Genomic DNA, 18,893 nt, shown 5'->3' with positions numbered 1-18,893 from the left:
TGCCCCCCTATCCACCCTGTCATACACCTTTTCCAAATCCATAAATGCCACAAAAACCTCTTTAGCCTTATCTAAATACTGTTCACTTATATGTTTCACTGTAAACACCTGGTCCACACACCCCCTACCTTTCCTAAAGCCTCCTTGTTCATCTGCTATCCTATTCTCCGTCTTACTCTTAATTCTTTCAATAATAACTCTACCATACACTTTACCAGGTATACTCAACAGACTTATCACCCTATAATTTTTGCACTCTCTTTTGTCCCCTTTGCCTTTATACAAAGGAACTATGCATTCTCTCTGCCAATCCCTAGGTACCTTACCCTCTTCCATACATTTATTAAATAATAGCACCAACCACTCCAAAACTATATCCCCACCTGCTTTTAACATTTCTATCTTTATCCCATCAATCCCAGCTGCTTTACTCCCTTTCATTTTACCTACTGCCTCACGAACTTCCCCCACACTCACAACTGGCTGTTCCTCACTCCTACGAGATGTTATTCCTCCTTGCCCTATACACGAAATCACAGCTTCCTTATCTTCATCAACATTTAACAATTCCTCAAAATATTCCCTCCATCTTCCCAATACCTCTAACTCTCCATTTAATAACTCTCCTCTCCTCTCATTATTATTTATTATTATTATTATATACTTCTGCATATCCAAACATTGCTGGGACTTGTAAATACTTTGTATATATTTCTAGACAATAGTATGTGACTTAAGGTAGGTGAAAATGTTCAACAGTCACTATGTTTGTGACTGAGTACTATTTCAGTACCTAATATTAGTGTCAGAACAAAGATTGGCTATGAAATCACAAGAACTACTACAAATTGTAATTATCAGAACATAAAAATTATTCAAATTAAAAAAAAATGAGAAAAAAGGTATATTGGCAACACTTCTGCAAGTGGCAGTGATTCATGTTGCCATCAGGTGAGCTACAAGTGCAGACTTTGCGGCCTTATATCTCCATAAGTACTGACTTAATTTTTTTTTTTTTACATTACTTTATGTAAAAAAAATGTCCTTATTTAATTTTTTGTTTTTCTAAATATTTGGAGCACTGGGTGAGAGAATGTAGATCTACATTTGGACAGTTAAGGGGTTAATGAATGAAAGCTGACAAGAGAATGAGTGTGTGATACTTTGTTTTTGTTGGACTTCGTCCAGATGGACCGTTTTCTTTAGGTCGACTATCAGGACAGTGTCCGAATACCGAGTCAAATTTGGGTGAATATCAAATTGTATGAAGATGGAGATATATGAATATTGAGGTTCCACTGTGATAATAAGAAGAGTAATAATAATAATAATCTTTATTTCTACAAGTACATGATACAATGTACATATACAGACCTAGCTGACATCAGTGACATACTATATAAAAAGCCCCTGTTACGCAGAGCATTTCGGGCAAATTACGTTAATTTTGTCCCCAGAATGCGACCCTCAACCAGTCAGCTAGTACCCAGGTAGTACTTATTTACTGCTGGGTGAACAGAGACAGTAGGTATCTTAACCCATCCAAATGTTTCTTCTAGTACCAGGGATTGAACCACGGACCTCAGTGTGTGTTAGCTCAGTGCACATACCTTAAGGCCCTTGTATACATTTGTATAATGTTTATTTCCCTTGTACAGCAGGGCCCTACTTATACGGCAGGTTAGGTTCCAGGCTACCGCCGTAAAGTGGAACACCCTTTTTTTCCACTTATAAATGCATACAAATACTAGATAACAAGTTTATACTAACATATATTAAGTTAGCAATAGAACCAGGCATCAAAAAACAATAAAAAAGTACAATACACACATAATTCACTCATTACTTACCTTAAAATATTTATAGTCTTAATCTAGGGTGAGACAAGTAGTATTTATTGTAAGAAATCAAGTCTGGTATGTATGGTAGTCAGCCAGGCTACCATACCAGGCCACATAATATTCTATTACATTTAAGCATCCCAGAGCGATAAAATGTGTATAGTTTACTCATTACTTACCTTAAAATATTTATAGTCTTAATCTATGGTGAAATGAATAGTATTTATTGTAAAAAATCAAGTGTGGTATGTATGGTAGCCAGCCTGGCTACCATACCAGGCCAACCCACCCACATATACTATTCTATGATATTTAAGCATCCCAGAGCGATAAAATGTATACAGGAGGGCCCCACTTATATGGCGGGTTAGGTTCCAGGCTACCGCCGTAAAGCGGAAACTGCCGTAAAGTGGAACACCCTTTTTTTCCACTTACAAATGCATACAAACACTAGATAACAAGTTTACACTAACATATATTAAGTTAGCAATAGAACCAGGCATCAAAAAACAATAAAAAAGTACAATACACACATAGTGCACTCATTACTTACCTTAAAATATTTATAGTCTTAATCTAGGGTGAGACAAGTAGTATTTATTGTAAAAAATCAAGTGTGGTATGTATGGTAGTCAGCCAGGCTACCATACCAGGCCAACCCACCCACACATACTATTCTATGATATTTAAGCATCCCAGAGCGATAAAATGTATATACAGTTCACTCATTACTTACCTTAAAATATAGGGTGAGATGAGTAGTATTTATTGTAAAAAATCAAGTGTGGTATGTATGGTAGTCAGCCAGGCTACCATACCAGAGAGAAAGAATGAGTGCATGAGAGAGGACAGGCGCAGAGTTATGTAAACAAACCAGGCGAAGGTAAGTTTTGTAAACAGTGTACACGTCTGGTTTGTGTACAAGTTACATTGTGTACAGGTTGTCTCTACATTGATACGGTAGAATAAATAAAGAAGAACACTCCCATTCTCATGTAACATCATTTTGAGAAGAAATGATGCTCTGAGTGAAGGCAATGGAAGTAAGTCACTCTGACTTTTTTGGGTTATCCTAGGTTCTCTACACATATGTTGTTATGTATTTATGTTATGTATCGTGTTTATTATATAATTTTGAAAAAAATATCACGGATGGATTAATGAAAATGTGTATATTAACGTAATATACAACATTTAATGATACACCGAGCTCAGACAGCGTAAACAAACAAACTGAACAGGTTGTGGACGATCACTCGGTCAGGCGAAATAGACGGTATTAATACGTGTCCAGTTTTAGTTCATTCATGTACATTTGTAAGAGTTTGTGAAACTTTTACCTTATAATATTTTTATTATTATTATAATAATTAAATCACGAAACAAATACTCTTACACTGTGTACAAGTTAGTACAGAATTATAGCTATAAAGTGAAGGCATACGAAAGGAATATTTTTCTACAGTTATCCCTAGTAACAGGTGACGGGCTAGAGAAAACGTAATTCTTCCGACACTTCTACAAACCGTTTGGTAAACATCTCATATATATTTGTATAAATTTTTATACTGTGGGTGCATGTATCATGTTTGTGTGTTACATAATGTGTTTCTTATATAATTTTGAAAAAAATATCATAGATAGATTAAGGGAAATGTCTATATTAACGTAATATGCGACATTAATGCGCCCAAGAGATTATTATTATTATTATTATTATTATTATTATTATTATTATTATTATTATTATTATTATTATTATTATTATTATTGCATCAAGAGTAGAGAGACTCTTAGTGATTTTAATGTGTACCTACATGCCAGCACAGTGTGTAAGTTTATTTAGGTACAGGTGTACACAAGTTTAATTATCAAGTACAATACATATAAAATATACAATAACTTTAAAACACTTGAAATTTTGGAAAGTTTCCAGACATAATAAGGAGATGTGCTCAGGGAGAATGTAAACAAACTCGGTGGGCCGCTGTGACCGTATTAGAAAGACAGGTGGGGGGAGCCGTATAGCGAGTTTTGGTCATAATTTGAAATGTCCGTATTAGCGGAACGCCGTAAAGCGAAACGCCGTAAAGCGGGGCCCTGCTGTACTACACATATGTTGTTATGTTTGATAATCTATGTAACTGTATTTGTGTATACCTGAATAAACTTACATACGAAAGGAATTAATTTTCTACAGTTACCACCAGTAACACATTTTCTCTTATGTTAGATTAGAGAAAATGTTATTCTTGCCGTCACTTGTACAAGTTATCTTACTACCACATCTCATATTTATGTTTATTTATTCTATTGTGGGGTGTATTTATCATACTGTAAAAAACCTTAAGACACCTATAACAATCGGTGCCATTTACCGGATACCTCACACAAACATCCCAAATTTCAGTGAGAAATTAAAGTCACTAATAACAAACAGACAAATGAATAAGCACCACCTTCTCTTAGCTGGAGACTTCAACATCAACCTTGGCTTACTAGATGATCAGCCTGTAACTGATTTCATCAACAATATGAACAACACACTTCTCATACCAACAATAACTAAACCAACCAGGCTCACTGAGACAAGTGCAACCATAATAGACCACACATGGACCAATATACTAGCCCCGCTTAAATCAGGGATAATCACAGATAGCACTACAGACCACTACCCTACCTTCCTCCTGACAAACATTAATAAACCACCACTTGAATACAACAAAGTCTCATTTAGACTCCATGACGAGGCCTCAATAAGGAAGTTCACAGCTGACCTAGAGATTGTTGACTGGCCTACAGAATTCTCCAAGGCCAATGGTACTGATGACTGGACAGACATTTTTCTTAACAAATTACTTAGACTATACAACAAACATTGTCCTATAAAAACGAAACAGATCACAAACAAATGGCTTGGTTGCCCATGGCTAACCAGCACCATTCTGAAATCCATTGACAAGAAACACCAATATGAAAAGCAATATAGACAGGGCTTAATACACAAAGATATTCTTAAACACTATTCATCAGTTCTCACCAAAGTAATAAAGAAAGCCAAACAACTATACTACTCCAGTAGATTCACAGACACTAGAGGATATATAAAAAAGACCTGGAAAACACTCTCTCAGATTCTAGGGACCCACAAACTGAAAAAAACCAAGAATATTGTCCTAACTAAACCTAATGAAACACCACTACATCCCACTGACACAGCTAACAAGATAAACGACTTCTTCTCAACCATAGGATCTAATCTTGCCAATAAAATCCCACATACTAATGCCCATGCCGGGGACTACCTAGATGGGAATTTCCCAAATTCCTTCTATCTTGCACCAACTGAGCCCTCGGAAGTCACCGAGATTATAAAGTCACTTAAAAACAACTCAGGGAATCTGTCTAATGTCCCACCATTACTGTACAAGCGAGCGGCTCATATCCTTTCGCTTGCTATTTCATTACTTTTTAACAAGTCACTAGAAACTAGCACCTTCCCGAAACTACTCAAGATGGCAAGGGTTACACCAATACATAAAGGTGGTGACCCTACAGACTTAAACAACTATAGGCCAATATCAAACTTACCATTGCTATCCAAAATCTTTGAGAAACTCGTGCACAGGAGACTATATTCATTTATAACAGCACAAAACATACTCAACCCCTGCCAATTTGGATTTAGGAAAAATAAAAGCACTAATGATGCAATCATAAAAATGCTAGATCTGCTTTACACAGCATTGGAAAATAAGGAATATCCACTAGGAATTTTTATTGACCTAAGAAAAGATTTTGACACAGTAGACCACGACATCCTACTCCACAAACTTGACCATTACGGTATAAGAGGCCATGCGCTTGCTTATTTCAAATCTTACCTTACTAATAGGTATCAGTATGTTACCATTAAAGACACAGCATCAACAACACGGCCACTTGATACTGGAGTTCTGCAGGGAAGTGTCCTTTGTCCCCTGCTCTTCCTCATATTCATCAATGATCTTCCAAATGTATCCCAACACCTGAAACCCATTCTCTTTGCTGACGACACGACTTATGTCATCTCTCACCCTAATCTTGCCACCCTCAACACCATTGTTAATGAGGAGCTGATCAAAATATCGACTTGGATGACAGCCAATAAACTTACGCTTAAAACTGACAAAACCTACTATATTATGTTTGGTAGCAGAGCAGGAGATGCACAAATTAACATTAAGATCGACAACACTCTAATTACCAGACATAATGAGGGCAAATTCCTAGGCCTATACCTTGACAACAACCTGAATTTCAGCACCCATATCCAACACATAACCAAAAAAGTATCCAAAACGGTTGGGATCCTCTCCAAGATACGATACTACGTGCCGCAAAATGCCCTTCTCACACTATACCACTCACTTATTTATCCATACCTCACCTATGCTATTTGTGCTTGGGGATCAACTGCAGCAACACACCTAAAGCCAATAATAACCCAACAAAAAGCTGCAGTAAGAATAATCACTAAATCCCATCCCTGGCAACACCCCCCCCACTCTTCATAGATCTAAACTTACTCCCTGTTCAGTACATCCACACTTACTACTGTGCAATCTACATCTACAGGACCTTAAACTCCAATATCAACCTTGACCTAAAATGCTTTCTTGATAGTTGTGACAGAACCCACAGGTATAACACCAGACACAAACATCTCTACGACATTCCCCATGTCCGACTAAACCTTTACAAAAATTCAATGTATGTCAAAGGCCCTAAAATCTGGAACACCCTACCTGAGAACTCTAGAACTGCAGACACATTCATCACCTTCAAAACTACCATTAGAAAACATCTTACCTCCCTGATAAACCCCATCAACTAACTACACGAATACCACCTGGTGGTTCACACTTACACTCACTCACCCATTTGACCATAAACAGAAATATTAATCTCAATCTTAAAATAATGAATCCTATGATACTCCAATACTGAAACTATATACTGTGCCAAAACAAAAGCGTTCACATTGCTAAACTCACAAACTAGTATTTAGTCACTTAGCCATAATACCAACTTACCTCATAATTTGTAATATTTTAAAATAAAGAATTAAACTAAGTCTGCCCGAAATGCCTAGCCATGCTAGGCGTTCTAGTGGTACACTCTGTAATCATTATTTAACTACATGTAAACCACACAACAACCAAATTCTGTAAATTCAACATTGTAATCTTTATAGAGAATAAACTTTGAATTTGAATTTGAATCTTTATATGTTATGTATTGTGTTTATTATATAATTCTGAAAAAAATATCATGGATGGATTAATGAAAATGTGTATATTAACGTAATACAGTGGACCCCCGTTTAACGATATTTTTTCATTCCAGAAGTATGTTCAGGTGCCAGTACTGACCGAATTTGTTCCCATAAGGAATATTGTGAAGTAGATTAGTCCATTTCAGACCCCCAAACATACATGTACAAACGCACTTACATAAATACACTTACATAATTGGTCGCATTGGGAGGAGATTGTTAAGCGGGGGTCCACTGTATACGACATTTAATGAGACTCGGTGATTATTATTATTATCATTTCTAATATGGCATCACATGTGCAAGTCGTCTGCTACAACATCTCATATTTATGTTTATTTATTCTACTGTGGGGTGTATTTATCATATTTATATGTTATGCATCGTGTTTATTATATAATTTTGAAAAAATATCATAGATGGATTAATGAAAATGTGTATATTAACATAATATACAACATTTAAATGACTCGGTGATTATTATTATCATTACTAATATGACGTCTGGAGACATAAGACACACTTACTGATTTTAATGTGTACCTGCATGCCAGCACAGTGTGTAAGTTTATTTAGGTACAGGTATACATAAGTATAATTATCAGAGTATATATATAAAATATGAAATAACTTTTAAAAACACTTGAAATTTTGGAGTTTCCAGACAAAATGGAGAGACTTAGGGCTTACGGATCTCACAGAGAATGTAAACAAACCGGGTGGGGAGCGGTGACCATATTAGAAAGTCAGGTGGGGGGAGCCGTATAGCGAGTTTTGGTCATAATTTGAAATGACCGTATTAGCGGAACGCTGTAAAGCAAAACGCCGTAAAGCGGGACCCTACTGTAGTCTTAAGTTTGGCTTAAGGGGCACATAAGTTCCCCCGTCTTCTAATAACATGTTCATTTTTCCACTATAATCTACCTTGTCCATAATTACTATGGCATTTGCTTTGTGTGTTTCTGAGCTTTGCTCAGACCTCTGCAACAGAAGTGGATACTAACCTGTCTACTAGACAACAGTCTGAGACAGCCTGTTCATATTGAATGGTGATAGACAAAGCCAAGCAGCACCCCTAGTGCCAGCAGACCACACAACTGAAAGCAAGAAGTCTCAGCTAGGATTATGAGAAGGTCCACAGGCTAGACTGCCAACTCTTTTTGGAGATGTACTGGTATCCCATGGCTCGGCTCAGCATCTTTACTTACATGATAAGGCACCTAAATTACTGGGAATGGCTGAAGGTCATTGATCTGTATTCCCTGGAATGCAGGCAAGAGAGATACATGATAATATACACTTGGAAGGTCCTGGAGGGATTGGTACCACACGAAAATCATTCCCTAGAAAGCAAAAGACAGGGCAGGAGATGCAACATTCCCCCGATGAAAAGCAGGAGCGCCACGAGTACATTGAGAGACAACACAGTAAGTGTCCAGGGCCCAAGACTGTTCAACTGCCTCCCAGCATACATAAGGGGGATTACCAATAGACCCCTGGCTGTCTTTAAGAAGGCACTGGACAGGCACCTAAAGTCAGTACCTGACCAACCGGGCTGTGGTTCATACGTCAGCTTGCGCGCAGCCAGCAGTAACAGCCTGGTTGATCAGACCCTGATCCACCACGAGGCCTGGTCTCAGACTGGGCCGCGGGGATGTTGACCCCCGAAACCCTCTCCAGGTAAACACCTATTGCTCCTGTTAACATAGCAGTAACTAGGTATCTGGGAGTTAGTCCACTGTTGTGGGTTGCATCCCAGGAGGTGTAAATATTCCTAAAGTAGAGATTACACACACACACACACACACACACACACACACACACACCTAGAAAGGAATGATCTCATCAACAGCAGCCAACATGGTTTCAGGGATGGGAAATCCTGTGTCACAAACCTTCTGGAGTTCTATGACATGGTGACAGCAGTAAGACAAGAGAGAGAGGGGTGGGTGGATTGCATATTCTTGGACTGCAAGAAGGCATTTGACACAGTTCCACACAAGAGATTAGTGCAAAAATTGGAGGACCAAGCAGGGATAACAGGGAAGGCACTACAATGGATCAGGGAATACTTGTCAGGAAGACAGCAGCGAGTCATGGTACGTGGCGAGGTGTCAGAGTGGGCACCTGTGACCAGCGGGGTCTCACAGGGGTCAGTCCTAGGACCAGTGCTGTTTCTGGTATTTGTGAATGACATGACGGAAGGAATAGACTCTGAGGTGTCCCTGTTTGCAGATGACGTGAAGCTGATGAGAAGAATTCACTCGATCAAAGACCAGGCAGAACTACAAAGGGATCTGGACAGGCTGCAGACCTGGTCCAGCAATTGGCTCCTGGAGTTCAATCCCACCAAGTGCAAAGTCATGAAGATTAGGGAAGGGCAAAGAAGACCGCAGATGGAGTACAGTCTAGGGGGCCAGAGACTACATACCTCACTCAAGGAAAAAGATCTTGGGGCGAGTATAACACCAGGCACATCTCCACCAAATAACGGCTGCAGCATATGGGCACCTAGCAAACCTCAGAACAGCATTCCAACACCTTAATAAGGAATCGTTCAGGACCCTGTACACCGTGTACGTTAGGCCCATATTGGAGTATGCAGCACCAGTTTGGAACCCACACCTAGCCAAGCACGTAGAGAAACTAGAGAAAGTGCAAAAGTTTGCAACAAGACTAGTCCCAGAGCTAAGAGGTGTGTCCTATGAGGAGAGGTTAAGGGAAATCAACCTGACGACACTGGAGGACAGAAGAGAGAGGGGGGACATGATAACAACATACAAAATACTGAGAGGAATTGACAAGGTGGACAAAGACAGGATGTTCCAGAGATTGGACACAGTAACAAGGGGACACAGTTGGAAGCTGAAGACACAGATGAATCACAGGGATGTTAGGAAGTATTTCTTCAGCCACAGAGTAGTCAGGAAGTGGAATAGTTTGGGAAGAGATGTAGTGGAGGCAGGATCCATACATAGCTTTAAGCAGAGGTACGATAAAGCTCATGGTTCAGGGAGAGTGACCTAGTGGCGACCAGTGAAGAGGCGGGGCCAGGAGCTTGGACTCGACCCCTGCAACCTCAACTAGGTGAGTACACACACACACACCTGAGAATAGCGTTCCAATACCTTAATAAGGAATCGTTCAAGACACTGTACACTGTGTATGTTAGGCCCATACTGGAGTATGCAGCACCAGTCTGGAATGCACACCTGGTCAAGCACGTCAAGAAGTTAGAGAAAGTACAAAGGTTTGCAACAAGGCTAGTCCCAGAGCTCAGGGGGATGTCGTACGAGGAAAGGTTGAGGGAAATCGGACTGATGACACTGGAGGACAGAAGGGTCAGGGGAGACATGATAACGACATACAACATACTGCTGGGAATAGACAAGGTGGACAGAGATAGGATGTTCCAGAGAGGGGACACAGAAACAAGGGGTCACAACTGGAAGCTGAAGACTCAGACGAGTCACAGGGACGTTAGGAAGCATTTCTTCAGTCATAGAGTCGTCAGGAAGTGGAATAGCATAGCAAGTGAAGTAGTGGAGGCAGGAACCATACATAGTTTTAAGAAGAGGTATGACAAAGCTCAGGAAGCAGATAGGGAGAGGACCTAGTAGCGATCAGTGAAGAGGCGGGGCCAGGAGCTGAGTCTCGACCCCTGCAACCACAATTAGGCGAGTACACACACACACACACACACACGCGCACGCACACACACAGTCAGTCAGCAGACGTGGGTCACAAGGCTCCGAGAACTTTAGTGGTTTTTAAGTCGTGAACTGCTAGCAGTAATCAGTGGTAGTGACAACGTCAGTGAACAATCCTACGAGTGATAACCAGAGTTATTAGTTAAAAAAAGTCGAGAGGAAGCCTGAAATCTTTAATATTTCTAAGTGTCAAACCGTTAGTGGCTAGTAGGCTTCTGTTGCTACACAGATTCACAGACTTGTCAGACACTGCAACATCATGAAATCTTGGTTCAGAAGATATCTACAAGACCTTCTTCACGGCTGCTACAACTAACCCATCCCTTTGGGTAGGACCTACTTCCACTGGGAAATCCTGCCTACCAGTGACTATGCCCTCGTCTGCTACACGTCCCTATCCACTGAAGCCTATATAAACGCCAGTCTCCTTGCCTTTGCTTCAGAATCTCCACAACCACGGTGCTCTCCACACCAACTCCAAGGCTGAGGGACTGATTACCTCAGTTGGACCAAACATCATCATAAGTTTCAGTCTCCCATTTGTGGGTTATATGTGTAGAGTACTGGTATGTACATTGTAAGGCAGAATGCTCTGTGAATAAAGACAAAGCTTTGATTATGATCTGATAATGTTTTTTGAGGAAAGATGAGGGATAGTGATTTGGTAAGAGGTAAGTTCCCTGTGGTGCAGGAAAGTGTGCCTGTTGCTTTACCTCATATACACTGTGTATCATTTCATTCAGTGGTCATTCCTTGATTTTGAGGAGTGTTCACCAGTGCTGAGGAAAGTTTAGAGGGCTTCAGTGCAAGGGTTTGAATATGTTTACCTGACCATATTAATACCATTGAAGGCATTTCTTTCAGTAAGTCCATCTCTTATTCAAGTTTAGTATTTTGGTGGTACTGTGCATGGATATTATAGGATCCCCATTGATTCTTGAGGCCATTTTTGAATACCACCTGGTGCTTAACACTTACACTCACTCACCCATTTGACCATAAACAGAAATATCAATCTCAATCTCAAAATAATGAATCTTAACTAGTCATAAGTTGGCCTGTGATACTCCAATACTGAAACTATGTATAGTGCCAAAACAAAAGCATTCACATTGCTAAACTCACAAACTAGTATTTAGTCACTTAGCCATAATACCAACTTACCTCATAATTTTGTAATATTTTAAACTTAAGATTTAATTTAAGTCTGCCCAAAATGCCTAGCCATGCTAGGTGTTCTAGTGGTACACTCTGTAATTATTATTTTACTCATGTAAACCACACAACAACCAAATTCTGTAAACTCGGCATTGTAATCCTTATAGTGAATAAACTTTGAATCTGAAGATTTTCAAGCCCCCGAAGCATTGTCAGACACCAGAGTAAGTAGGAGTATAACAAACTACTGTGTAGTTTATTATTATTATTATTAGTAGTAGTAGTAGTAAGTATTGCAGTATTACACCTACCATCCGACTTCATATTCATATATTTTATTTGGGCATGATACATAGTTGTATAAGGGATTATAGTAGTTGGATGAACATGCCAAAAGCCCCTTGTATGCAAAACATTATGGGCAGGCTTAAAATTAACAAGCAATGAAAGGTTCAGTGGTAGAAATCACAGTACTTACAACCAAGCTTGGTTCTGACCAACCGGTCGTAAGTCAAAATGGACGTAAGTCAAACCTTACTACTGAAAATCAACATCACATTTTTGTAATGATTTTTTATTGTTTTATTTTGGTATTTCATTTTTTACTTTATTTTTTATGCTGTTAGTACTGTATTTTATACTGTTAGGTTTTTGGATAAACACTGCATACAACACAAACAGTTGTTTATTTCCCAGAAATTAGGCATGCAAAACATGGTCGTAAGTCGGATGGTAGGTGTATTTACAAAAAGTGCCAAACACTTATGGGCCATTCAACACTGTCACTGTACATCACACATCCATTTTAAGTTTTTGTTTTTTTTTCAGTTCAACAATAGAGATGTGTGGAGAAAAACCGAAGGAAAGATGCGATGACAAATGCAACATAGAGGAGGTTAAGATGAACTCCTGGGACTCTGATGGGTATTCTCCGCACCGCCTTGTATACGATGATACTCACAGTGATTCATTTAATTTGTCAAGTGAAGGTTCTTCAGATCATTTACAATCACATGCTTCAGACACTCCCACCGTGAAAGCGAGAGTTGTGGACACTGAGAGAAATGGTAGAGAGCCTAATGGTTCAGTCAGCATTCAGAATAACGAAATACATGCTTGGCCCCAGGTAACAGAAGATGCAGGCAATTCACACTTTTCTTCAGTAGCATTTGTCTCTTCATTATCATCTGCATCAGCCGAACTTCATAGCCAGTCCTCGAGTAAATTCGACATTGTTAATTTACCCTTGGATTTATCTAAGCATGGGCCAGTAGTGCAAGTATCATCAAAAGTTTTTCAATGACACAAAAAACTCAAAGAAACTGGAGAGTTAGGTAGTTTGAGGTTATGGTCAGACTCCACCTTAGTTCAGAAGGTTCAGTCACCGCACGAGAGAGCAGAAACATTGACTAGTAATGTCTCACCACATGAGACACCAGAAACATCGACTAGTAATGTCTCACTGCACAAGAGACCAGAAGCATTGACTAGTGATGTCTTACCACATGACAGTCTAGAAATGTTGGCTGCTAATGTCTTGGCGAAAGGATTTGCAAAAGAAAAATAGTGAATTTAAAGTGATACAAAGTTAGCTCAATGTGCATTGGACATTGATAATATTTTGTGTGGTAAAGGAGTGTCTCCCAACTTGTGGACAAGTTTTGTTTTAACTTATAAATTGTTTACATGGAAAATAGTATTAGTGGCTGTAAAAGTTTAATTGATGCCTTATTGTGTTATTTGTAAGTCGTGAAGTGTGTAACTTGTGAAGTGAAAGTGAGTAAGTTAGGGAGGGAAGAGAATGCCTATTGTACTCCTCCAAGACAGCAGCTCATAGTTGTATTATGCTCAGTGTGCCAAGAAATATGGTAATGATATAGCTCAGAGCTTGGGCTAAATTATGCATTAATTGGACTAAGTTATATGTAATGATACACATAGCTCAAAGCTTGGACTAAGTTATATGTAATGATACATATGGTTCAGAGCTTGATACATTGCTCTTAAAGTTGAAGGAAAAAAACAAACTAAAAACATAAAAGACTGTTGATACTCCATATGGACAAAGTATCTTGCTAAAGTTTTGTGGTTAAGTGATGTTGTTTATACTTTGCTACAGTATGTTAAAAATATATATTTTTATATACAGTATTATGTATAATGAAAGGATATTCTGTTACAGATATTTTCTATGAGTATATTTAGTATATGGCATTTTTTATGATTTATGAGAAAAGTTTATTTTGATAATGATCACCTTCACATTGTGAGGGAAATAGAGTCCATGCATTGTGCTTACTAGAATATTTTGTATATCAGTGGCACTGTATTCCAACAGTTTTGCTAATAAGACAAAATGATATTGTGTGTGTGTTTCCATCAATAGGCCTATTTATTTTAAACCTTTGCTTTGAAAGCAAATGTGGAATCTGGCAATGTGTCAAAACACAGAGATCAAAAATTTTTGTGTTAATCTCCAGGGTTTGTTAGCTGGACCTCAGCAATGAGAGCGGCTACTCTCACCGCTGGCAACGGCGACCACTGCACTAGATTTAGAGAAATCTATGCATTTAAGCCTATAAAAGAAAATGTGATTCATTTGATGAAAGAAAAGTTAAAAAATTATGCTATAGTGGGCCATTATATCGAGGTTGGCGGCTCCTTTGTTCGTATGCTTATGCAAATGTGTGTTTTATGAATATATATTTATTATGGGCCCTCTTCCCGCTCCATGAGCTTTATCAAACCTCATCTTAAAACTGTGTGTGGTTCCTGCCTCCACTACGTCATTTTCTAGGCTATTCCACTGCCTTACAACTCTATGACTGAAGAAATACTTCCTAATATCTCTCTGACTCATTTGTGTCTTCAACTTCCAATTGTGGCCTCTTGTTTCTGTGTCCCCTCCCTGGAACATCCTGTCTTTGTCCACCTTGTCTATTCCACGCAGTTATGTCGTTATCATGTCTCCCCTGACCCTCCTGTCCTCCAGTGTCGTCAGGCCAATTTCCCTTAATCTTTCTTCATAGGACATTCCCCTTAGCTCTGGAACTAACCTTGTCGCAAACCTTTGTACTTTCTCTAGTTTCTTGACGTGCTTTATCAAGTGCGGGTTCCAAACAGGTGCTGCATACTCCAGTATGGGCCTGACATACACGGTGTACAGTGTCTTGAATGATTCCTTACTAAGGTGTCGGAATGCTGTTCTCAGGTTTGCCAGACGCCCATATGCTGCAGCAGTTATCTGATTGATGTGTGCTTCCGGAGACATACTCGGTGTTATACTCACCCCAAGATCTTTCTCCTTGAGTGAGGTTTGCAGTCTTTGGCCACCTAGCCTATACTCTGTCTGTGGTCTTCTGTGCCCTTCCCCTATCTTCATGACTTTGCATTTGGCAGGATTAAATTCTAGAAGCCATTTGCTGGACAAGGTGTCCAGTCTGTCCAGGTCTCTTTGAAGTCCTGCCTGGTCCTCATCAGATTTAATTCTCCTCATTAACTTCACATCATCTGCAAACAGGGACACTTCTGAGTCTAACCCTTCCATCATGTCGTTTACATATACCAAAAATAGCACTGGTCTTAGGACCAACCCCTGTGGGACCCCGCTCATCACAGGTGCCCACTGTGATACATCATTACGTACCATGACTCGTTGTTGCCTCCCTGTCAGGTATTCTCTGATCCATATACTGATGGACATGTACATAATTATTACGATAAACTTTATAAACCCTAGGCGTTGTTAGTCTAGGGGACTTTTCAAGGAGAATTGTTCTCTAGTTCTACCGTAATAAGGTTGTAGGGAGATCAACAAACATTTTAAAATGTATCTTTAATATATAAACAGACTTTATATATTACTTAAAAATGAAGACCTTCAATTTTTGTTGTATGAACCTTTCATATACAGTTGACGAAAGTTACATTATTTCCTATTTTCTAAGGAGATTAGGTTAATGGCTTAACAAACTCGAAGTCTCCACAGACGAGAACTTCTGTTTAAGGAAAATTTCACAATTTATGGTGACTTTAAGCGAGTAAAATGAGTAAGCTGTGGAGACCTTCTCTACACAGAGAGAAGTGCTGTACTGTTTAATCTACCCCACTCACACCTGACGTCAGCTCGCTTCAGGCGAGTAGTGTAGAAGTGAGGCCAAACAAATTGGTCGTTATCCATTTCCACAGCAGAATAAATATATACATATAATTAACGATGGTGAAAGTTTTTCTTTTTCGGGCCACCCTGCCTTGGTGGGAATCGGCCAGTGTGATAATAAAAAATAAAAAATAATTAAAAATGGGAAAGGTGAAAATGAATATTTAATATTATAAAGCTGATTACTCTCGTTTTAGCATTTAACGATAGTAATCGCAATATAATATTAGAACGATGAGCAAATATGAAAGACATATATTATAACTGCATCTCTGCGTAACAATAATATAACAATTGACCTATGAGACTTATTACCAGGGGAAAGGTAGATGTTATCAGTAACACGGACTAGTACTCACTCTTAATTCACCGACCAGCTGACCCAAGATTCCCAATGCGTGGTCCACTACACACGCGGCTGTCCAGAGCTCTCGCTCCCCAGACCTGCCACCAACAACCTCCTTGGTCAGCTGTTCCCTGGGCTTATATCGTAGTCAAAGTACCCCCTCCCCAATGGGGTATGTACCACGTGTTACGACCTGATACCGAGGTCTGATGCCGTCAAGAACAAAAGACCTCAGACGTGGGCATGACTACCCGACATTTGCTAAGGCAGGTGTGACCATATAATTAGGTCTCCCTAGAGACCTCACAAGCCCATCTGAACTGTATCACAATGGGTTAATCTTGCAAAATTCTATTTGCATTCAATTTACACATACGTTTACTTTCCTTCGTAATAGTTTTTAATCCTGTAATATTTCCTTTCAAGCTAGACGCCCTGGTCTGAGACCGGGCTGTATGGAAGATGATCCCTAGAATCACCTAACAGATAAGTCTGCACCCGACACAAGAACGCAGAATGGCGTTGATGCGAGAAATATCTGAGTTCTGGGTAATGAACAGGAGGATGCTGAGGAGAAGGCTGCTGTTTTGGGCTCACGGCTATACTAGACTCAGTCTCTCAGTGACTTCATGAGAGACACTGTGTCGGCATGTACTTGGGAAGATGCAAGTGAGCCCTACACGAGGAGGAAGGTTATACAAGGTCTGTAGGGCATCACCTTCAGATAACTCTGCATAGAGTGAAGATAGGCAATATGTACCTCGTCCCCAGCCACCTAGTTGCAGGTGCTCCTGCTCATTTCTTCATCTCTGGGATTATTGCTAACCTTGGAACACATTTTAACAGTTTGCTTACAGCTTTGCCTAAGTAGGGATTTTTTTATATATAATTACCGAGATACCTGTAGGAGCCTCGAGGAAAATTTTGAAGCGTCTTTTGATAAAATAAAAGTTTAATTGGTAAGGGTTACTGTAACTTGGTGTAATAATACTTGTTATTGTGTGCTTGTTGGCTTGAATGACTTGTATATTTTAGTATCATAATTTTGGCTTGTGTTAGTGTGTTTGGCTGTATTTATCTGTCTGTCAACGACGCTGACTGACCCCATAGGTCAAAGAGCTGCGTAAATCTTCCCTTCACTCGCAACAGCCTGCTTGATCAGGCAAGCACCAGACAAGGCTGACCCAGAGTCGGGCTTCGGGTACAGGAAACTCTGGAAATCCTTCGAAGGTATATTAGAGGTAAGAGTCAGGAAATAAGTCACAAACTATCGCATTTTGGCTGCCTTTCAGCGAGCCTCAAGTATTGATTCAAATTTCATAGGGGAAAAATTGAGGAGAATTTTATCGTTTGATGTGAAAAAAAATTTCTCAATATTGTTCATGTTCTTTTTTTAAGTTTTTAATCAATATCAATTGTCCAATAAAATTAAGATTCTGTTAAAAAAAATCAGTAATTTAGAAGAGAAGTGGTCGTTATCACTTGCAGTTGGAGGTTGTGGGTTGGAGGGATATGTGGAGGGGAAAGGTGGAGGGAGAGGGGAAAGGCGGAAGAAGATGGATGGGAGAGTTGGTGTCACAGTCTAATAGACTATATACTGTGATAACTACATTTTATAGGCAGGCTCCCTGGCCAAGCCTTAAGTCACGTGACCTTCGTTTGTACTTCGCACATAAGCCGCCTCTCAGAGCTCTCTCACTTCGACTAGATCTATGTTACAGGCAGGCAGACAGGCCAGGCTCCGCCACGTATTTCAGTATATCGCCTACATAACAGTATAACGTATTCCATGCTACCATCACCTACCCAACATCGGTTAAAGACACCAGAGGCTGGGACGAGGACTGACTACATTGGTAGTGTTCTTTCTACTTGTCAGCACAGCCTCACAACCAGTCACCAACCATACATCACTGCTCATGCACCTCCCCACTCCACCACAACTACCACCCACAACCACTATTCAGCCATCTCTCCACTGTACCACAATTCCCGTCGCACTCTCCTCCATTTACTCATCATGTGACACCCACCCTCGTGCATTCATCCACTAAGTTAAGTCCGTCATGTATTGTAACACCATCCTCATCCCCCCTAAGAGCCCCACAATCCCCCTAAGAGCCACACTCTTCCCTTAAGAGCCACGCTATCCTCCCTTAAGAGCCACGCTATCCTCCCTTAAGAGCCACGCTATCCTCCCTTAAGAGCCTCACTATCTTCCCCTATGAGCCACACTATCCTCCCAAGAGCCACAGTATCTCCCCTAAGAGCCACACTGTCTACCCTAAGAATCGCACTATCTTCCCTAAGAGTCACGCTATCCCCTCCTCCCTAAGAGCCACACTATCCACGCTAGAAA

At 39.8% G+C, this 18,893-nt stretch overlaps 1 protein-coding gene across 1 annotated transcript in view; it reads left to right on the top strand.

The window, feature by feature from the left end:
• LOC128703035 (uncharacterized) overlaps positions 1–14,466 on the top strand; it is a 57,980-nt gene extending 43,514 nt beyond the window's left edge. The window contains exon 2 of the mRNA XM_070080808.1: positions 12,858–14,466. Coding sequence (XP_069936909.1) covers positions 12,858–13,332 — 475 coding nt within the window. The 3' untranslated portion in view covers positions 13,333–14,466. The remainder of the gene's footprint in view (positions 1–12,857) is intronic.
• The last annotated feature ends 4,427 nt before the right edge of the window (positions 14,467–18,893 follow it).

This window comes from Cherax quadricarinatus, unplaced genomic scaffold (genome assembly GCF_038502225.1).
Source record: "Cherax quadricarinatus isolate ZL_2023a unplaced genomic scaffold, ASM3850222v1 Contig1028, whole genome shotgun sequence".
Classification (NCBI taxonomy): domain Eukaryota; kingdom Metazoa; phylum Arthropoda; class Malacostraca; order Decapoda; family Parastacidae; genus Cherax; species Cherax quadricarinatus.
Note: the sequence above shows the minus strand (reverse complement) of the source record. Positions and strands in the feature narration are given on the sequence as shown.